The sequence below is a fragment of the Octodon degus genome, unplaced genomic scaffold (genome assembly GCF_000260255.1).
Source record: "Octodon degus isolate 3935 unplaced genomic scaffold, OctDeg1.0 scaffold00017, whole genome shotgun sequence".
NCBI lineage: Eukaryota > Metazoa > Chordata > Mammalia > Rodentia > Octodontidae > Octodon > Octodon degus.
Genome location: NW_004524593.1, coordinates 2491587 through 2514348, shown reverse-complemented (window position 1 = coordinate 2514348; position 22762 = coordinate 2491587). Strand labels below are relative to the sequence as shown.

General features: G+C 44.4%; 1 protein-coding gene across 2 annotated transcripts in view; it reads left to right on the top strand.

The window, feature by feature from the left end:
• Positions 1 to 22762, top strand: part of Tnn (tenascin N) — a 72815-nt gene that overhangs the window by 44352 nt on the left and 5701 nt on the right. Inside the window, exons 12-19 of one of the 2 annotated variants that reach the window (XM_004626782.1) lie at positions 834 to 1097; positions 2620 to 2883; positions 8164 to 8427; positions 10476 to 10606; positions 11577 to 11709; positions 12147 to 12298; positions 18923 to 19019; positions 20283 to 20450. In XM_004626782.1, the coding sequence (XP_004626839.1) occupies positions 834 to 1097; positions 2620 to 2883; positions 8164 to 8427; positions 10476 to 10606; positions 11577 to 11709; positions 12147 to 12298; positions 18923 to 19019; positions 20283 to 20450 (1473 nt within the window). The remainder of the gene's footprint in view (positions 1 to 833; positions 1098 to 2619; positions 2884 to 8163; positions 8428 to 10475; positions 10607 to 11576; positions 11710 to 12146; positions 12299 to 18922; positions 19020 to 20282; positions 20451 to 22762) is intronic. The other variant, XM_023710383.1, reaches the window with a different exon arrangement.

The following is a 22762-nucleotide window of genomic DNA, read 5'->3' as shown; positions in this document are numbered from 1 at the left end:
ACCATATACAACCTTGAAGCAGGACAGTCCCACAATATTCCTTTTCCTGTCTCTTGCTTTCATTCACCACCCCCTTCTTCTTGAACATCCACCTACCTGAGAGACATCTTAGCAGTAACTGGCATGTCATGACAAGCAGCCCATATTCAGAATACCACAATGACAGGCACTCCAAACATAAAACTACTATTACAAATTACCATCTGCAGTGCAGTAGCTTAGTTTCAATCTTTAATCTTGAGGAAGTACCAAAATGTTTTCATTTGGATTATGCCATTTTATATGCCTACCATTGAATCAGTAGAACAGGAATCAATATTCCCACTGTGCAATTGAGAATCCTCTAATACAGTGAGGTGTGTGATTTCTACATGTTACACAGGTAGTCAGTGATTCATGGAACCAGGAAATATTTATGGAACATTGTGGGACCTTAACATCTACCTAAGTCTAAGGCCCACATTTTCAGGTGGCCAAACAAAGGTTTAGTCAGAGGCATCTGAGTTGTTTAAAGTCATATCTAGCTAATGGAAGATCTAGGATAAGATCTCTGGTATGCTTGCTATAAACCAGGAACTTTTTGCTCTGAATATCTGCCTCTTGGCCTAAGCCTAGAATTCAGCCCCTCTGACTTAGATGTGATGCTCCCCCAGGACGTGGTCCTGTGCTTCTTCTTTGAAGATCCAGGAATCCACTGTGGAGACAAAGTCTGTGTCCATGAGGCAACTGAGGATCAACACATGAGATGTAAAATACTATCTTAGCTCAAGCTTAATGATCTCACTGTTCGGTACCCACTCGTAGTTTGTATTGATCACCTCTTTTTCTTTTAGACATTGACAGCCCCAAAAACCTGGTGACTGATGAGGTGACAGAGAACACTGCCACTGTCTCCTGGGACCCAGTAGAGGCTGACATTGATAGATACGTGGTACGCTACACCTCTGCTGATGGAGAGACCAGGGAATTTCTGTTGGGGAAGGACCAGAGAAGTACTGTTCTGACGGGTCTGAGGCCAGGTGTGGAGTACAAGGTGGATGTATGGGCCCAGAAGGGGGCCCGGGAGAGCAAGAAGGCCAGTACAGAGGCCCCCACAGGTAACAGATATTGTTCTTTGGAAATATGATACCTGTCATGCTAAAGCTCATGGGAAGTCAAGTTCTGTTTTTCTCCTGTGCCATAGACAGGCATCTATGATATATGTACTAGCAGGATGGTATTCCTCATTATCAGTTACACATACCCCTCCACACTGCCCTTTATCTGATTTCTGTACTACATAGCTAGGTCTTTATACATTCTCTAAACTCCTTTTGGATAGCTGTCTTTATCCACACCTCTTCTAAGTGTATAGTATAGATCTTTTGCTAAAGACAATATTGATGGTCTCTTAGTGAGCTTGTGAGTGGGAATAGAAGCTGAAAAATATTATTGGCAATGGTATATTAATGATTTCACTATAAAAATACAGATTTAACATCTATAGAAAGTACATGTATATTGGTTTGCTTTAGTATGTTTACAAAATTCAAAATTTATTTGTATCTATAAATAATGATAAGCTCTATGGATAATATGCGCATGATGTTGGTATAAAGAATAATGATGTGGGGATGTTTGTTAGATTGTATGGGGGTAAGTAGTAATTGAAAGAAACATCTAATAACAGTTATTTAAGCAAGAGAAACATTTATTCTCTGTAGAGTGGCAAAGTACAAGTGGTCTAGAGTTTTGAGGATAAGGATAATTTTTGTGCTGCATTCATATCTTACTATTATGAAAGAGGTATATGGTCATATTTTGTATATTGTTTTAATCAGCAAATCAGCATGGCCAGTGAATCCATGTATGCTGAAAACTACTTAGAAAGTATTTTAATTTTTGCAGCTTTATTTAACGATAGGTGCTGAGCACATTTCGTGTATCCCATCCTGTCCTATGGCCTGGAAGCACAGGGGGCAATGGGAGGCATCTGTATTCTTCCCAGAGCTTACATCTGGATTTGTGTTTTAGGATTTTTTAAATACAAAATGAGAGGCCTTCACTGCCATGAGTAGACAGGAAATTGTTAGCTCCTTGTAAGCAGAGCCCAGGTTGCCTTTGCCTTTGAACATTACACCCTGGAGGGTGAGGGCTCCATGTCTTACTAGATGACTAGAGAGATTTGTTTTGTTAAAATTTTGGTAGAAGGCTGGTGAGATGGCTCAGTGGTCTAAAGCACCTACTTAGAACAAGCTTAGCAAAGCACAGGGACCACAGTTCAATCCCCCAGCACCACATGCCAGCCAGCTCCGCCCCCTGGTGGGCTGAGCTGGCCACACACACACACACACACACACACACACATAAATAAATAAATAAAATTTAAAAAAATTTTTTTTTGGTAGAGGCAATACAGCCCAGATCTTCAGATTTAGCTCAATTATGCTTTCTACTTGAGGAGACAAGTATGTCTGGGGAGAGAAGATGAATGTCCATGAAGCAGCTAAAACCCAGAAAAGAACACAAGAGATGGAAAACCCACAAAACATGCAGGTCTCATCCTGGGCAACATGGCTACCAGTTTTTGCACCCGTGGGCCTATCCATAGCACATACTAATTAGTACTTTTCCTTTTAGAAATTGATAGCCCCAAAAACCTGGTAACCAACCAGGTGACAGAGAGTACAGCCACTATCTCCTGGGACCCGGTGCAGGCCAACATTGACAGGTATATGGTGCGCTACACCTCTGCCGATGGAGAGACCAGGGAGATTCCAGTGAAGAAGGAGAAGACCAGCACTGTCCTGACTGGCCTGAGGCCGGGCGTTGACTACACTGTCCAAGTGTGGGCCCAGAAGGGCAATCGGCAGAGCAAGAAGGCCAACACCAAGGCCCCTACAGGTAGGGGATATTTGGGAATGTAACGCTTCTTGGAAATGTAACATCTACCATGCTGACTCTATGGGGGGTGCCAAGTTTTGTTTCTCTTTTCTTACCTAATCATGTAATAGGAGAGGAGGGAAGAGAAGAGCAGGCTAGAGTAACTAATGCTACTGAAGGATGACACAGCTGCTGTTAGGAGTGTGCCTTCATCCATTTTATGCTAAAACTGAATACCCCAGATTATGTAAATGATAAACAGCACAAGTCTATCTCTCACAGTTCTGCAGGCTGAGAAGTTCAAGGGTGTGGTGCCGGCTTCTGGTACAGGCCTTTCTACTGCTCAGGACATGGTGGGAAGGCAAGTGAAGGCACATGAAACAGAGTGAGAGGGCAGGAGTGTGTTGGCATTCAACCCACTACCATGGCCATAGCCCACTCCTGTGGTAGTGATGTTAATCCATCAAGAGAGCAGAGCCTATGTGGCAAATCATATTTCAAGGTTTCCACTTCTGATTACTGTTTCCATGGCAATTAAATTCCATCATGGGTTTTGGACTCAAACCATAGCTGAGTTTCAGTTTAAAACCTTTCTTTAAAAATTAAAAAAAAAAAAAAAAAACCTTTCTTTCACCTAAGAAGAAAACAAAGCATAGTACTAGACACTATGCTGAGTAGCCCTATTAATGTCTTTAAACTCTTTCTCAGGCTTTGTGCCTCTCAGCAGTAGAAAATTACACTAAATAATGTGAAACCTATATAAAATTCTTACAATTACAGCATTAGAGAACTGTTTTGTGGCAGGTTATTTTACGTGGGCTTGACTTAATAGATACTATATGGTATAAAGTTTCAAGTGTTAACCTATGATGCAGGACCCTTGGGTTCAATATGCAGCTAACGTGTAATGAACATCTGCTAAATATAGGCCTGGGGATGCAGTGCTATGCAAAATAAATGTGTTCTCTAGTCTCATGAAGTCCAGTGGGAGAGATACAGGAGAACAAATTTATAACTATCAATTATGATAAATTCTATAAAGGTGGTCATGGCAGCATAGGTATAGAGAATAAAAGGCAAGGATAGTTCTTTTTTTTTTTTTTTTCATTTATGTGTTTGGTACAGGGTCTCACTACACAGTTGGACTAGTAGTGATCCTCCTGTTTTCAGCCTCCCCAGTGCTTGGATTACAGACATACGTCACCATGCCCAGACTGGTTCGCTGACTCAGCATGCCCCAGGGGCAGGGCTAGCATAACACGCGGGACCGGAGATCGAACCCTGGCCCCTGCGCTTGGCAAAGCAGGCTCTTAATCTGATGAGCTATCTCACTGGCCCAAGAATAGTTCTTAAATGGGACAAATAGTACTAGGATACACATTGAGATGGATGCCCAAATGATGGTGGTTTGAATAATAATGGTGTAATGGCAAACAGAAACAGCAAAATGACACCTCAGATTTTATTTTATTTTATTTTATTTTATTTTTTTTTTTTTTCAAGATGCAGACTTGTGATCCTACTTACAAACACCATTAGAAAAAATCATTCTATTCATTAAGAGAATGCAACTATATATCTATCCCAACCACTTTGAATACACAGATACAAAATGGACATTCATAGTTATACCCCAATTTTTTTTTAAGTTCCGTTGTTGAATATTATAGGTGTGTAAACTCAGCGAAATATTCTAAAAGAGTACAGAAGCCCATAATAGCATTGGGTCTTCTGTTTAATTGGCAAAGTCAGAAATTATTGACCTGAGTCCCCCACAGCTCAACATAACAACATGGCTTTACTTCCTATATTTCATCTTCATACTTTTCTACTGGATGGTTAAGACCAAGGTAGAGCAGAACCTATGCAACAAGAGTTGTAGCTTTTTGGTTTGAGAAGGTCAGTGAAATGCCCTCAGGATTTATCCTGAGATCCTGTACCTCAGATTGTAGAACCTTTGTCAGTGCAGCCATGTGGATGAGTCACGGCCATTGCTTGGCCAGTGTGCTCTCTGTGAAAGCCTGAGAGAGTGTCTTCTCCTCATGTGACTCTCCTTAGGCACACTCCACGTCATCGATCGATTTCCTCTTTGGCCCCATAACCTTCTTGATCAAAAATCTGGGACACTACCGAGGTACATGACGTTACAGTACAAGTTCTCATATGTCCTGAGTCTTAATTGACCTTAGAAGGCTAGGGCCAAAATATTGGCTTTCCTTGTAGCCCTCCTTTTTCTCTAATTTTAATAAGGAATTTGTGTGTGTGTGTGTGTGTGTGTGTGTGTGTGTGTGTGTGTTTTGCTCCTTGAATGCCTTCAGGGCACTTTTGCATGGCTGGAGTGTTGTGGGGATCGAACTACAGCAAACTGAGGCTGCCAGCATTGTGGAAGCGGCCACTTAAAGAACTGAGCTAGGGCTGGGCCCCCGACACCTCAGATTTTAAAGTGGACTTATTTATGTTGACAGGCACTGATCAGGATCATTCCCAAAATATGAGGTCCTGATCTCGGGTGGCCTAGGGCTTAGATGGGATAAGCAGTCTTCTTGTCTCCCTCTCCCCTGGGAATTACCTTAAGGAGTTAGTTGCCTTCATTTGCATGGCAACACTTCATGTATATTCCAGCTGGTGGACGGAGGCATGGGAAAGGGCAGGGCATGATGGGCATATTGCATCTATCCGTTCTTCTCACACTGCACTGCCTGATCTAAGACATAGTTCTAGACCAGACCTCATTACACAGAGGCCGGAATTGAGGCCTTCACCTGGATGACCATGAGCATAGCTTCAACTTCTGTTTCACTGTTGTATGAAATTAAATAGCCACCCATAGCTAGTGCCACTCTTTAAATTTTAATTAATTAAAATAAAAATGTATTTCCTCTGTTGGATTAGTCACATTTTAGATGGTCACTAGCCACATGTGACTAATGCCTGCCATGTTAGACAATGTAGATGATAGAATATTCATGACAACACGGAGGGATTTACTGGGCAGTATGCCTGTAGAAAAAGGGGAAGATAGATACTAGAGAAACTAGCCATTTCTGGTATGGGTAATGTCTTGGTTGCTTTCCTCTTGTCATTGAAGCAAAATACCCAACACCCACAAGTTAAGAGAGGAAAGGTTTGTCTAGCTCACTTGTGGTTCCAGTCCCATAATCAGCTGGTTCCAAGGCAGGGTGGCATGGCAGAAGAGTAACAGCTCATCATGGTGGGTGACAGCAAAAACAAAAGCAAAATGGGAAGAGTGAGCCTCTTCTCTTTTTATTGTATGCAGGCTGCCCACCCTAGGGCAGGAGTAGCACTCATACCCCCAACCCTAGCGGTACACAATCAACCAGTCACAAACTCTAGATTCAGCCACCTCCAAAAAGTCCTCTTCCCATCACTGCCTGAGGCTTTAGGGGGGCATCTGGATACAAACCATAACAGGTAAGAGCACGTGAGGGTCCTAAGCTGGAACAGATGTGAGAAAGTTGAGGGACTGTAGAGACTGGTGTCATGGGAGCATAGCAGAAGATGAGGGGGCAAGCATTCTGAGATACGGCAGGAGGGACACAGTCAGGCCATATAGAAGCATATGGCACCTAAAAGAGGAAGCACTATATGTATTAGAAGAGTGATATGATATAGTAGTCATTTAAAACTATTTTCCAAGTCAGAAGTGAGAAAAGGATGGAAGTGGGAAGTTTAGTAAAAGAGCTATATAAAAATCTTGGTGTGAGATGGTGATGATTTGAGCAAGCACAGTGGTGGTAGGGATAGAGAAAAGAGGATGTCTGGGAATACATTATAGAGAAATAAATGGTAGCACTTATTGACCTGTGAGATAATGGGAAAATCAAGTATGATTTGAGCAACATGGAAGATTATGTGCCATTGTTTGAGAAGGAAGACCATAGGAATTGTGAAGACTGTCATGTATTGAAGTTTGAGATACTTATTAGATTCCTTGGTTAGCTGAGTGGTTTATTCCACAAATACTTACTGAGCATCTAATACAAGCCAGGTACTGTGGTGGATATGCAATAGTAGATATAAGCCTGGAGCTCACAACTGATACTCTCATAATGAATATCCAGTTACAATTTCAATCTCTGGACATGGAAGAGATTTCTTGGGAAGATATGTGGAGAAATAGGAAAAGAAAGAGCTTTGGGTGCACTGATATTTGAAGGTTACTAACAAAGGACCAAGGAGGACGCAGGGGAGTCAATGAATTAGGAGAAAACTAAGGGTAGTGCATTGACATGAAAATCAAGGACTGAGAGTGTTCCATGGAGGGAGAATGCATTAACTCTGCTAAACACCACTTATTTTTTTTTTTTATTTTTGTATTTTTAGGGAAAGGTTACAGGGTGTTCAGGGTCTCACTACTAGATTGGATTTGTAGTGATCTGATCTGCCTGTTTACAGCCTCCCGAGAGCTGGGATTACAGGCACATTCCACCATGCTCAGTCTCAATTGCCATCTCAGAATTCCCTAAGGGCAGGGCTGGCACAGTAGGTCAGGGGGATTGAACCTCCAGCCCCTGCACCTGCTTGCAATCTGCTGAGCTATTTGGCTGGCCCTAACACCACTTAATTTTAAGTCAAGTGTGCATGCCAGGTGTCCATTAGAAAGATGTCCATCTAGAACACAGGTGACCTAGATTAGCAGACATAGTGGTGTCCTACAGAAACACGAATGACTTGAGGAGTGAGTGGGAGGTGAGGCTGAGCTGTGCAGACCATTCTGCTGGTTCTGAGTGTGGAGCAATGAAATGATGAAGGGAAGGTGGGACCCTAGAGCTGGCTTGTCTGGCTTTGATGGTAGAGAAGAGTCTGATGGTGCAGGAGAGAGGGGGCACATGAAAAGAAGAGAAGTCCTTGAAAGGGCTCCAAATTCAGAGCAAAGATGTTTGAGCACAAGACAGCAAGAACTTGGGGCTCCATTCTTCTGTGCTTTCATAAGTCAAGTGGAAGCAAAGCCATTACTTAGCTCTCAAATCCACTGACAACACTTCTGGTAGATACCATCGAAGTTATAAAAGTGGTTGTTTCAGCAGTAGTTTCAGTGGCTTATTTTGTTGGTATGATTTTCATGATTATTGTGGGGGGAACTACAGGGACAAAAAATTTCCATATTGATAGAAGATATGACTCCTTCCAGTTTTAATATTCAGTAGCTTGTTTCCCTGGAAAATGGAACCTGGGGGCCTCTTACCCCGTTTTAAATGGAATAGTACCCTTGTTCCTGAGAACCAGAGGGGAGAGTTCCCTTGGTGCTAAATTCAGCCTTTTCTCTCTCTTTCAAAAAAGAAATTGATAGCCCCAAAAATCTGGTGACAAACCGAGTGACGGAGACCACAGCCACCATCTCCTGGGACCCCGTGAGGGCTGCCATTGACAAGTACATGGTGCGTTACATATCTGCGGATGGAGAGACCAAGGAGATTCCGGTGGCAAAGGGGCAGAGCAGCACCGTCCTGACGGGCCTGAAGCCTGGTACGGCGTACACAATCCAAGTGTGGGCCGTGAAAGGGGCCCGGGAGAGCAAGAAGACCAGCACGAAGGCTCTGACAGGTACTGCGGGCCTGGGCCCAGGGAACCGTCCATACTTTTCAGGAGTGAATCCTCCTCTATGACTGGGCCAAGGAGGGCAACAGGAAGGGTGTTGCTTCAGTTGAAGACAGTTCTCAAGGTGCCTTTTACTTACCTTTTGAGGAGATGAGTTGGTGTAACGGTGCAGATAAGATGACAGCATATAGAGCATGAGGTGCGACGGTTGTATACAACATGGTTTCCCTCAGCCCCGTTCACTTGGCCCAGCTTTCAGGCCCAGAATCCAGTTGGGCCTGGGATCCAGTTGGGAGACAAGAGAGGCAGGAGTTTCTGTTTCCTCCTCCCAGGTGGGGCCCAAGGTGGAGAAGCCTCCTCCTCATGGCTTCCAGGGGGTGGTCAGAGATGCCGGGCCTGCAGCCTTGGCTTAATGGGATCTAGAATCAGACCTATCAGGACTCAGAAAGAGAGGGAACCCTTCAGAGAATCTGGGCAAGGTCTGTTCATCCCTTCCAAGGTCAAGGGCAACAACCAGGACCCCTGCAGTTAGATGTGCCTTAAATTTCATCATAATATGTATTAGTTAAAATTAGCCAAAAAAAAATTAGCCAGCATTTTAAATATCAAAATTAGTATGTCATTAGAGCAACAAGTTTCAAACTCAACTAAAACGTGTAAAGAAAACATCACTTCTTCCCTCGCAGAGGTCCTTGCACCCCATGTGCCTCTCCTGAATCAAGAAGTAACCAGTGTCTCCCTCCCTCCTACCTTTCTCACTCTGCCTTCCTTGTTCCTTTTATGCTGTTTTCTTTATCTTTCTTTGCTTTACTTTCTTCATTTTAAAAGACAATAATGAAATTGCCAACTGTCTACCCCATAGAAATGTGTAGGTAACCAGTTCAGACACCTCAAGTCCATAGCCAGGGGATGGTGGGCAGGGAGAGAGAGGGCAGAAATGATTTTAAAATATTTAAATAGTTGCAGTTTTGCTTTCATTTTGAAAGAAAATCCAGTTTTCTCTGTGATAGAGTAAGATCCATGCCAGATGTTATGCTTTAGAAAATCAAACCAAGCTGATGTTACAGAAACTCAAAATTTGTCAAAACAACCTAATTCAAAGCAACAGCTGTCTGATTTCTATTAAAATATTGCAGTTCAGTTTGCAGCTGAAATGCTACTGGGTAGAAAATAGCCTGAAGACATCTTTTTAGGAGCTTCTAAATTAAAACTGCCTTCTAAGATGTTTCTTCAAAATGGAAATTTCCATTCATATCTTAGTTAAAAAATGAGCTGTCTGGCCAGTTGTTATAGTGATGGCTACTGTTTGTGCTGAGCTTTAGCTTTCCTGGTCTATCATGTACGTTTGGCATTTGGGTGGAGAAATACATGGAGGCAAAGCTCTCTGCTTTTTCTACTCACCTTCATTCTTTGTTTTAAACGCTCTTCTGTCTGCTTTTTTGTCTATGCTGGGAGTGCCTCTAAAACCATACGTACAACTTCATATTTCTGTGCTTCTCTTCCATCATAAGCCTCATTCTGTTTGATGACCAGAAATCTGAGGTCACTATGAGTTGTGCCCTTCCTCGGGCTGTGTAAGTTCTCAAGAGTTTCCCAGTGCCAGGCATTGGCGGTGTTTTGTCATTTCTCCAGGCAGGTGCTTGCTGAGCCAGCCCTGGTCTCTGTGCGCTGGGCCCTTCTAGGTCTGTGGTTCTTGTATCTTTCTATGTTACTGTGGAAACCCTGCCTCCTTGGAGAGCTCTTCTGCTACCTAGACTTCACGGAGCTCACATCTCCCTGAGCATCTTCTGGAAAATGGGCCCACGTTCACTCTCTACAGTCTGCCCTGTGTCCTGTTCCTTAATCTTCTTATCTTCAGTGGGTCTTAGTTTTGGAAATAAAGGTCAGGACAGCTCCATAGAAAGAAAAAGCAGACTCACTACCTGCTTGGAGGAAGAGGGTGGGAATAAGAGGTGGGAAGAGGGGCAGGAAGAAAGTACAAAGTAGTATCTCGAGATTTACCTTGTCTGGTGGTATTTTTAGTAATACTTATCATCTGACATTTTTATTTCTAGAAATTGATCCTCCCAAAAACTTCCGTCCATTTGGTGTGACACATTCTGGGGGGGCCCTGACCTGGATGCCCCCTTCTGCACAGATTGATGGCTACATCCTCACCTACCAGCTTCCCAACGGTATCATGAAGGTATTGGAACTTTCTTCTTTTCTCTTGGTGCCTTCTCTTGCAGCCTCTCTGTGAGGCCCCAGACTTGGGCATGTCAGCTTGATTGTGGACCAGATGGCAATCTGCTGGCCAATCAGTCGGTCTTTATTGATCACCTGCTGTGTGCAAGCAGAGTCATTTGTGAACACTGTGGTCTAATTAAGGGTTGACCTTTGTGCCTGCTCCTACTGACCACTATAGATTTGCTGTCCACATATCTGCCCTTTTAAAAGTTATTATTGTTATTATTGGTCTTCCCTAATAAATGCAAGCTCCTTGAGCAGGCAATTTTTGTCTTTTTTTATTGTTGTATCTAAACTACTTAGGATTGTCCTTAGCACATGGTAGGTGCTTGTTTCAAAAGCATACCACTCCCTTGAATCCGAAGGCCAGCAAATGTGTAAAACCTGCCCAGGTAGAAAATTGTCATTCTTCCTCCTTGGAATGAAAGAAAGAAGAAAACAGGAAGGGCTCTTTATTTGTGATTGCAATTAATGCTCTGACAGTCTGCTAATAAAGTTACCCCTGTGCTTATAGAGGAAGTAAGACAGATTTAGAAGGATGTTCTTCTCAGAATCACATATCCCTGTGTGTCACAGATATCAGTGACCAAGTTTCATGCCCTCTTAGCACTTCTTTAGATCAGCATTGTGTCCTCGTTGCTAGTAGTGGCTATAGTCAGTGCATGGTGCACGTCTGAGGGCAGATGTCCCTGGAAAGACTAGCTCCCTAAGAGGCAGTATGTGGTAGATAGATGGCTCAGCTAGTAGAATTGAATCTCCATGACACAGTCATCCCGAAAAGTGATCGTGGCCCATGGGGCTTCTGAGCTGCTACCAGGCCCTGGGAGGACAACTATCAGTAGCCCCAGGGCATGCTGTTGACAGCTAGGGTGCTGGGGGCTCATATACCAGTCTCTGTCTCTCTGTTTACTATCTCTTTCGTTTGGTAGGAGGTGAAACTTGGAAAAGGCGAGCAGAGGTTTGAGTTGCAAGATCTTGAGCAGGGCATCACCTACCCTGCTTCCTTGGTTGCTTTTAAGGGTGATCAGCGGAGCAGGAGTGTGTCCACCTCCCTTTCCACAGGTAATGTGGAGTCTGCCTTTGGGATAATAGTGCAAGAGCAGCGGAGCAGGGCAGGGCGGCGAGGGGCGAGTGCATAGGCAACTAAGAATTTCTCCTCTGGAGAACAAAAATGAGCATTGGGTTCAAAAGAAATGCACACACAGCAAGAGGCTACAGAGGGAGTGACTAGAATGTTCCTTTATGGGGGAACTAGTTTCGGGAAAGAAGTGATATGAAAAATTTGATATTGGCTCTGGTGCATTTTCAGAGTTTGGTGAGAGCAGAGTGAAAAAAAGATGTGAGTCAAGATTTAGCAAGAGAAAGATAATGGGGGTTATGAAGTAGTTTCCAAATGAAATAAGTTGCCTTAAAAAGTAGCGGACTTAAAAAAAAAAAAAAAAGAATTCTTTTCTCCCTGCCTTTCTCCTAACAACACTTCCCCTTGGCTTGGCCCCCAGTCGATGCCCGCTTTCCACACCCTTCGGACTGCAGTCAGGTCCAGCAGAACAGCAACGCTGCCAGTGGCCTCTACACCATCTACCTGAATGGTGACGTCAACCGGCCCCTGCAGGTGTACTGTGACATGGACACAGATGGAGGTGGCTGGATTGTGAGTCTTGCAGAGCCCTGGGGAACTCTGGGAAGCACCTTGTTTCTCTGCCCAGACAGCTGTTCCTGGAGCATTTGTGGGGGCAGGAGCTGTCTATTTCTTTAGCCACAGAAGAGAGGAACTTCAGTTACTTGCAGCTATTTTGAGAGAGTGTAAGGTTAGAGCCTAGTACTAGTACCTGTTATAAACCAGGCTTGGCTAAAGAGGGATGAAGTCATAGTCTTGTGGGTTTATCGTCATCTAGTAATGCCCTCTATACAGGTATTACCTAAACTGTACCTACTTCCAAGCTCTGTGAAAAACATGACCCTCAGATGATAGTTTTAGAGTAAGTGAGAAAAGATTCTTACTCTTATTTGATAGAGACAGAAAGTGAGGCCCACAGAGAAAAGCATCTTGTAAGTCATACACATTAATGACAAAGCTGCATTGTAGGCCGTCAGCTTCCTAACTCATTGGTCTTCCCCACATATCATCCAGGACAAAACATGACAGGCGCTTTAGGGGCTTGGCCCTCTGAATCGGAGCCTGTTGTCTAGGTTTTGTGCCAAGACCTTATGGGCTTTCATTTGAAAGTCTAAGATTTGAAAAAGGGAAGCTTGGGTGCTGTCCTAATGGTTCCTGTTCTGTGTAGAGGTTTTGTTCTCTTGGGTCATTGTCTGCTCAAATCACATGGCTTCTTCTTTGGTCGCATGCTGATCCAGTTACATGATAAGCTGCCTTTGAAGTCTGCAATCTGACCCTTCCATCTCCCACACTCCTCTTCTCTCTGTGCCCAGGCTCTTGATATCCCTAACCAGTGTACAGCCTTCCCCTGCTGTGCTTCTGCAGCTCGTTGTGGGCAAGAGAAAGCATCACCACCTGGTGCTCAAACTACATTCATTTACACATTTGCTCCGGGGTCTGGGAAAGCAGACACTTGGGCGGTCATGGGTAAAATGATGCCAACTGATGAGCAGCAGTGAAGGAAAGTTATCATCTGCATGGTGGCATCTGACGGCTGGAAGACAGTAACTGGATTGGATGGAGAAATTCCTGACCGATTTGTAAAATAACTGAACAGAATGTAACATGGGAGGTCTGCCGGCTGACCAGGCCCATAGGCTTGTACCTGCAGCTTTTCATCCACACCACTGTAACCCTAAGCATTTGGGCCCTTCAGGCCTCAAGCCCAATTTCCTGCCATTGTGTCTATAATTAACCACTGGCACGACGTTTGTACTGTCTAGTACGGCCTTTTTGAAAGCCAAGCTCACATAGGGAAAGAGATGTTTGCCTAAGATAGCCTTTAACAAAGAGATCTGTTAGTCTGTCTGCCTGGGAAGCCCATGAATTATTGCACAAATATTTATGAAGCTCCTACTACACTTAAAATTCAGCAGTGAAAGGGTCAGACTAAAATCTCTGCACTCAAGGAGCTTGCCCTTTGTATGCTGCCCAAGAAAATGACCTTGGCTCAACAGTGGGTCAGTTCCAGAAATAAGGAACCACTCTGCAATGTAACCAACACCAGTCCCCCACCACACCCCACCCCAAGTCTTATTTTCTGGCACAGATTCCTGGAAATAATCCACGAGACTGTACAGGTTCTTCTCCAAGCTCCACAAGTCATGTGGAGTCTGAAGACTTCACCACCACATATTTTACTGAGAGTTTCCATGTTTGGGGGGATTTTCTGTCACTGAATGACAGCCTACAGTACTCCGCTGCTTTTGAACTTTTAAAATCTATTTAAGGAAATTCTTTTCCACACCAGTCAGGAAACCCAGTTGGTGAACAGGGAGAGGATCTCTGCCCCGAGGTAACAGAGGCTGCTGGTGGGAAGCTGGAAAGAACATCAGGGAACACTTAAATGTCTCAGAGAATTCCAGCTTTGTTTCCCATCTTGGAAGTCTTAAAGGCTGTACTTAGCGGCTCTTTCCATGGGTCTTTTTTTTTTTTGTTTTGTTTTGTTTTTTAATGTATTTAGTACAGGGTGTGCAGAGTCTCACTACACGGGTCGGACTCTTGTGATTCTCCCATTTTCAGCCTCCCAAACCCTGGGGTTACAGGCACACACCACCATGCCCAGTCTCAATCTCCACCTCAGTGCACCCCAGGGGCGGGGCCAGTGCAGCACACTCTGTCCCCTGCATGTGTCTGCCTAAGCAGGCACTTTAATCCACTGAGCTGTCTGGCCAGCCCTTTCCATGGATCTTTAAATGCAATTTTGATTTTTTTTCTTCTTGATTAATTCATTCAGGACATTAATTTCTTGAATGTAATGACAACTCTGGAGTGTAGAATCAGATATAAGGAATTCTTTCCCCTTTTGAGGCTTATTTGCTAAGGAGAGCTTGTTAATCCCGAATAGTTCATCATAGTGTTTTCTCTCTGAATGAGAGCGAACTAGTTTCTTAGTGAAAGCTGCCTGTTCGTGATGTAGAAATGTTGATTAGAAATGTTCCCAAGGTTGATTATCTTGCCCAGGTCCCTCTGGGCCCAGCAGCTCATTTGAATTTGATGTAATCAAAAGCAAACTGACATTTGTTGTGATATAATAATAACTTACCTGTATGTGCTGGACTGTGCACTAAGTATTTCAGGATTTATTATGATTAATGACCTTGCTCAAGCCTCAGTTTCAGCCCATGACAGAGGAGCAGCTCTCATCTTGATCTAATAATTTTTCTTTTATCCTTTTTTATTGATTAATTTAGTACAGGCTCTCACTATGCACCTCAGCTCCTAGTGATCCTCCTGTTTTCAGCCTCCCCATTGCTGGGATTACAGGCATGTGCTACCACACCCATCTCGGTGGCGGGTTCAGCATACCAGGGGGGCAGGGCCGGCGCAGCCTATGGGGTCAGGGATCGAATCCTGGTCCCTGCGCTTGCCTAAGCAGGTGCTTAGTCCACTGACCTATCTTGCCAGCCCTTTGATCTGATAATTTTAAAAAGTAAAATTTCCCAAGGTTGATTATCTTGCCCAGGGACATAGCTAATGAGTGTGGATCTGGTCTAAACAAGGAGAAAGGAGCACCAGAATCTTCTTGCCAGACCAAGCCAGAGCTTTGCTTTAAAAAATCAGCTGGAAAGCTCTTATCAAGCTTGGGTCTTGTGTTCTTTGACTAGAGAGAGAACAAATGCCTCTGTAATGTATCTGTCCTTAGAAAGGCAGGACTGGATTCGAACCTGACCTTGTAGTAGGAATGTGATTCACACAATGGATGTGGAGGGGAACATGGGTTCCGAGTCCACGCTAGGATTCCATCGTCTGAAATACAACAGGTATCCTGCTGGGAAACAACAGATCTTCTAGGTCTGAAGAATGGAGTTTGGGAAATGTCTTGGCAGAGTTGGTATTTTTAGAGTGTCTGACCAAAAGATGAGGGGATGTGGGTTGTCTGCTTTTCCTCACTAAGTAACTAGCTGTATGACTCCAGCTCTTTGCTTTTTTGGACATTCTCAACTACAAAGCGGTGTCATATACACCTACGAGGGTGAAGCGGCAACAGGGGCTCCGTAAATGATTGTTACGTAAATGAGTAAGCACTGAAGAAGAATGGAGGATCCCAGATCCATGGGAAATTTGATGTCAATGCATCATGTAATTGTTTGCTGTGGTCATTCCTAAATTCTGTTTCTTAGCTCATTCTCATGTGTAGGACATTTTCACAGGACATGTGCCTTCTCATTTAGCCTTTCCAGCATCTCTATGTGGTAGGCCCTTCTTTCTCACTTCTATCCTTGTTTTGCAATGAGTTGGCAGAGGGTCAGGAGCAGAAATGCCTGCCTCAGTACCCGTCTGGCAGGGACAGGCGATAGCTGACTTGGAGCCTGGAACCTGTCCCTACCCATCAGAGCCTTAGTTCAGCCCCTTCTGGGCCAGGGAGCCCTCAGTGGGACTTCAGGGGGAGTTACAGGAGAACACCGTTGTGGAGTGAGTGTCAGGACTATTATGGGAAACCTGTCCTCTGCTCCTCTGACTCTTCCCACAGAGGAACATAAAGAATGCACAAATATTAGAAGGTTGACCTTAGCAGACACAAGATAATGTGTTTTACAGGTGCATGCTGTGAAGCCTGGTGCAAAGTACAAAACTTAGATTTTAGGTCGGGGCTTCTGCATTTGAGTGAAGATGGGGGGAAAATTGGTACAAAGAGGCAATTTTGGCTTTTGGTTAGTGGTAATCATTCTGAGGTTAGCTAGGATGGCTTTTAGTTTGGCTCTCAAGGTCAAGGAAAATTATGTCTGATCAAGTCCAGTAGGGCACAGGGTTGTATTTAGGTTTTAGATACTTTTTAGGGTTACTTCATATAAAAGAACCCAAATTACGTGATGGGAATGACTCCCCTCCATATAGAGGAATTTTTGTGAAGAAAGTAGCCATTTTTGCACTGTACACAAATCCATCTCATTTCACACCCACTCTTCTGCCCCTGTCTCTTGCCTACACAGCCCTTGCTAAAATCACTGGAGATCCCATGTCACTAAGTTCTAGGGACAGTTTTGATCTCTTAATCCTTCCTGTGTCATGAATATTTGGCACTACTACCCACCGTCTGTCTGTGGCTTTCTGATTCCACATTTTCTGAGTTTTCTTTTTATACTTCCAGTTGCTTCTCTTCTCTCTTTATTGAAATAATTTTTTCCTATGTGGCTGTTACACATTAGAAGTCCTTGAGGCTTGATCCTAGGCCATTTTCTCCCCACCATTCCTATTTTCTTCACACATGAGGAACTGATGAGGATCGGTTCCCATGACTTCACTCTCCCTCGTGTCCCCTGGCTCTCCAGTCATTAGGGTGGAATGGGTTATGTTGCAGTAACAAACCAACCCCAAACTTCAGTGGTCTGACACTAAGCTTTTTTGCTCCTGTGTGCTCCTGTGTCCCCTAGAGGGTTGGCAGCCACTTCTAAGTGGTGACTCAGGGTTTCAGGCTGCCTCCATCTTGTGGTTCCGTCATTTCAACAGATGGCCTTCAACATGGTACCATGACATAGGGCAGGCAAGCGCGTATTCTCCTGAGCCATCTCCCCAGCCCCACTAGACATAGGGCAGTAGAAGGGCACATGGACAATCCCACCCACTCTCCTGTGCTTCCATTTATAGCCTTTTGGTTATAAATTACATGGCTCAAGGCTGGGTGTGGTGGTGCACATCTACAATCCCAGCACTCAGGAGGCTGGGGCAGGAGGATCATTGTGAGTTCAAGGCCAGCCTGGGCTACAAAGTGAGCTCAAGGCCAGCCTGACTAGGATAGCAGGACCCTGTCTCAAAAAGATAAATAAATAAATAAATAAATAAAAAATAAATAAATTATATGGCTCTATCATATCTGCAGGAGAATTGACAAGGAAGTCTTCCTGGGGAAAAAGAGTGAAATGGGGCTTGGTAAACTACTAGTGTTTTCTCAGACACAGGCCATCATTAAAGTGTAGCTTAGGACTCTCTTTAGGATTCTAGCTCTTACATTCAACTGCTTACGTGACAGCCCCGCACCTCAGAAGTGTCTCATACTACATTTCCTGAGGAGCTCATGGTACACTCACAAAACTCATTCTCTCTCAGAATCTCCCCTCTGGTGGAGCAGCTTTGTGATCATTTTCCAGTCTTCGGAGCCCAAATCGCTCTCGACTTCCTCGTCCTTCAGTGTCACATTCTGTCTATTACACGTCTGTCAGTCTGAACTTCTGCCCTCAGGGCAGCTTCTCGCCCAGGTGAGACATAGGGCATGATGAACTCATGAGGAGACTCTTTCACCAGCCCACTGCAGTGACTTCCTCACTGACCACCCGCCTTCTGCTCTTGCCCAGCGAGTCCCTTCTCTGCACTGCAGTTAGGCAGATCTGCACATGTCCGATGCTCTTACAGTTACTTTCTCGGCGGGGAGCTTTCCTGGCTCCTTGACCAGGTTCTCCTACCTAACTCTCTCTCCCAGCTCTATTGCATAGAAGTCGTTGTCACTGCAAGTTTGGTAAGTCATGTTTGTGTCATTTACTGGACAGTTATCTCTGAGGCGAGGAACTGGATTTTTTTTTAATTTTGTACATCTTGCAAGTGCCTGCTATATAACAGATGCTCAATAAATATTTGTTGGATGAACTTTATTCTCCATAAATTTTATAAACTTGCTGCATTAGAAATTAAGTGAACTAGAAGATGATTCCCACTTTTGAACTACAGAGTGGACAAGGGAAGACAGCATGTGATGTGCCCCATTTGAGTTGAATAGATGTTAAAGGTTATGGGTCAAAGCTAGCAAAATCCAGAAAGTATTGTCCTACACAATCTACCCCTGGCAACTGTATCACCCCTTCCCCCAGTTTTTCTGGGCTCTCAGTTGAAACTTCTTGAGGGCAGAAATCTCAGAAGTGACACACTTTAGTACCTAGCATGATTCTTTGTACCTAAGGAATTCTTATTACTATCATAGACAATATAGTGAATCTGCACATATAGACATAAAAATCCTTTCTGAAAAATAAAGATGCGATGCTGCCAGAGGAAATCCCTTTATGGTAAGCTACATAGTGCCTTCTTGACTCTTGATGCCACCTTCCAAAATACAAGTATCACCTGTCTTTCAATCAGTTTTCTCTGTTCAGTCTGTCATGGTGAACCACCCGTGTCCTTTTTCAGGTCTTCCAGAGGCGGAACACTGGGCAGTTGGATTTCTTCAAGCGTTGGCGGAGCTATGTGGAAGGCTTTGGGGACCCTATGCAGGAGTTCTGGCTTGGTATGCTGTCTGAGAATCAGAAGGGTGGGGCTATGGATAACCTTCCTCTTGACAGGCTGGTCCAGCAGCTCAGTGAGAGGCCCAAGTGACAGGGCCACACTGCGTGGGTGATCCCACACCAGTGGGAAGGTTCCCGTGCACTCCAGCCTTGTTAAGAGGGAGGCCTGTCCCCGACGGCTTTTACGCTGTGTGTAAGCTCTGCACAATCTGCCTGGAGCCTTCAGTTCTTACAAATAGCTGAAAAGCGGTTGTCTGATTGGGATTCTGGGCTCTTTCTGGAAGGCTATTCTAGTTTTCCCTGAAATTCTGATGGTAATGCCACGCATTATACGCATTATTATTTTTCCCTCTTCTGTCCTCGGGAGCAGATGTTCATGGAGAATGAAACAGCCCAAAGTGTCAATTGGGAAAGGCAAAATTTAAAAAAAAATCATAATCTGAATACTGTGTGCCTAATGGAGTAGAAGATGTTTGTGGTTTGCTTGCTACAAAATCTCTTCAGGGACCTGAGAATGAGTATTGATCTGTTGTCTGCTTATGAGGCATGTGGACAATAAGAACTGCTTTTGTTTTAGAGAGATGGACCTGATGGGCAGATGCATCACGTGATTTTTTTTCTATCCCCCAGCTATGCCCACCCATACAAGTCCTTAGTATGACAGTGCCATTAAATAAATAAATAAATAAATAAATAAATAAATAACAGCGTGAGGAAACTGGTCCCTTCCTCCCAAAGAGAAGGTATTGGCAAGGCCCTTTGTTGGGAGGAAGCCTAGAAGCTAGGGTGACTTTTGGCTTTGAAAGTCTCAGATGCAGACAGGGAGTGTGCACACACGGAGTTGGTTGGTGTCTTAGTCACTTTACCTATCACTAGGACGCAGTACTTGACACCAATAAATTAAAGACTTATTGTTTGTTATGGCTCATAGTTTGTAGATATTCCAGTCCATAGTTGACTGGGTTCAAGGCAAGGTGGTAGGGCAGAGGGACCTGGCAAAGGTGAACAGAACAGTCTATGGCATGTCAGCAGGAAGCAGCATGCCAGGAAAGGAGGGAGCTGGACCCTTTTGGTCCCTTCCCCTTGACCCACCTCTCAGGCTCCACTCCCTCATCACTGTTAGCTGTGAACTAGTGACCCACTGATGGATGGCGCACACCCACGATCCAATCACCTCCCAAAAGCCCCACTTATGAATTCATGAGGCTGGGGGCATCTAGGTAAAAAGTATAACTGCTCACTGGAATTCCATTCTGTATTTTTAGGACTTGACAAACTACACAATCTCACTACCAGCACTCCTACCCGGTATGAAGTTAGAGCAGATTTGCAGACTTCTAATGAGTCTGCCTACGCCGTGTATGATTTCTTCCAAGTGGCCTCCCCCAAGGAGCGGTATAAGCTGACAGTTGGGAAATACAGAGGCACAGCAGGTAAGAGTGTTTCCTTATGGTTATGGTCTTGTGCTTCCTGTTGTCTAAGGATTGTTGTGCCAGGTGCTGTGGAGCCGGGTGGGGGTGGAATATTGTTCTGTGGAGATGAATTGTCCTTGACAGTTGGGGCCCTGCCCCCTGCAGGAGGCTGGGGGTGAACAAAGATGTTAAGGCAATCCTTGACCTTCTTGCGTCTGAAACTCTCGGACCCCACCTCTGGTAAGGCCTCTCCTCTTATACTTCCACATTTCAGGCTGCTGGAATTAGCTGACAAAATTAGCCCTCCTTGTGACTTCCTGGTACCCTCATCCTTTCAGTAGGCTTTATCGCTGTGCCTTGTCTTTGTCTGCACAACAGTGCCTGTGTTTGTTATTATTTAAGAATTTTGTGGTACTTTGTGATAAATACAGAAAAATGAAAGTGCTGATTCAAACAGTAAGAAGGATAGGTCTCATTAACTTAGAACAATGGTGACAACCCGGAAATGAGCAATTCAGCTCAAAGCAGGGAATCCTCAGCCTTGATTAGCTGCTCGTTGGATTTTAGCTGGTTGGTGATGTGTTCATTTCTGAGGGAAAAGAACAAAATTATTCAGTTCAATGGGCATACTGGAATTGTACCAGTACATATTTCATTTCAAAGAGGAGATGCAGTTATTGCTTTAATACTAATATTTAAAATCTATAGGTATGGTTTTTAAGCCAAATAAGTCTATTCTTTGGTGTTTATGTTTCCTACTTTGGTATAACCATGTAGGAAGGTGTTAGTAGCCAGATGGACACAGTCGCTGGCCTCAGACTCACATGTAAACTGGAGAATAAAAGTATAAGGCAACTTGTACAGAGAATCACCCAGGTGGTAAGGACAGTGAAAGGTGGAGGAGTGGAGAGAGCTGGTGTCCAGAGGCTTGGTGGGTGGAGGAAGCTTCCTGCAGGGCAGCGACTGAGATGGTCAGACAGAAGAGCTGCGCAAAGGCGGGAGAAGGGGAGGGGCTCTCCGCCCGAGCAAAGATGGAGCTGAGGCAGGGTGTTGGGATGAAGTGTTATAGGACCTCTCGACCGCAGGCTCCTGATGGCAGACAACTGAATTTCTTTGAGATCTATAATCTCACTTTTTAAAAGCCATCATATGCATTTTGCTCTTATTTTCTTGTGCCTAGCACAGAGAAAATGAGTTTAAAAAATGAAATTGCTAAGGGCTGGCCAGGTAACTTAGTAGACTAAAGTACCTGCTTAGGCAGAGCCCAGGGACCAGGGTTCAATCCCCAGTGGGCCGTGCCAGCCCTGCCTCTGGGATGCACTGAGCCAGCAATTGAGATTGGGTGTGGTGGTGTGTACCTGTAATCCCAGCACTTGGAAGGCTGAAAATAGGAGAATCATTGTGAGTCCAATCTGTGTAGTGAGACCCTGTGGACCTCATACTAAATACATTAAAAAACATTAAAAAAGAAAAGAAAAAAAGTTGCTGCTGGTGAGATAGCTCAGCAGACTAAGCTCTTGCTTAGGTAAGCACAGGGACCAGGGTTTGATTGCTGGCACCACATGCCATGCCAGCCCTGCCTCCAGAGGCTGAGACAAGAGAATCACTATAAGTCCAAGGTGCAACTGTGCAGTGAGACCCTGTACCAAATACATAAATTAAAAAAATGAAATTGTCAGCCAGACTTTTTGATATAATCTCAGAGTTTTAATATCTAACAAGGTAGTTCCAGAGAACCAAGAGGTTCTACAGGGGACAGCGAGGAAGTGAGTTTGGTGAAGGAAGGGGCAGGAGAGGCTATCACTTACTGGAGTCTGAGGAGTTTAAGCCACATAGAACTGTTGAAGGATTCTGAGCAGGATCTGGGTGGAAAAAACTGTGCAAAGAGCGTTTATGTCTTATAGGACTAAGTCCATCCTCATCTGGTCTCTAAAGAAGCTTGGACCGCAGTGCTGGGGCTTCCTGAAGGGTCCTTGACCCTCGGCTGCACAGGAGGACACCCAGCCCAGTGTCTCGCACACCCTTTGGGTTCTCTGCTCTGGGCTGAGTCTACATGGAGCCTTCTTGCTTATCCCCTTTGTGTCCAGTACCCTCTTCTCGATTCTTGCCACAGCCCCCAGCCTTTGCCTTTTCTTCCTTAGGTTAGAGTCCTTGTCTTCCCAGGTGCCATTTGTTGGCTGGTTGATCCCTGGGCAATGTATAAAGCCGTTTCCCTTTGGCCCCTGCTGCCTGCCTTTCTCCTTTTCTTCTTCTTCTTCTTCTTCTTCTTCTTCTTCTTCTTCTTCTTCTTCTTCTTCTTCTTCTTCTTCTTCTTCTTCTTCTTCTTCTTCTTC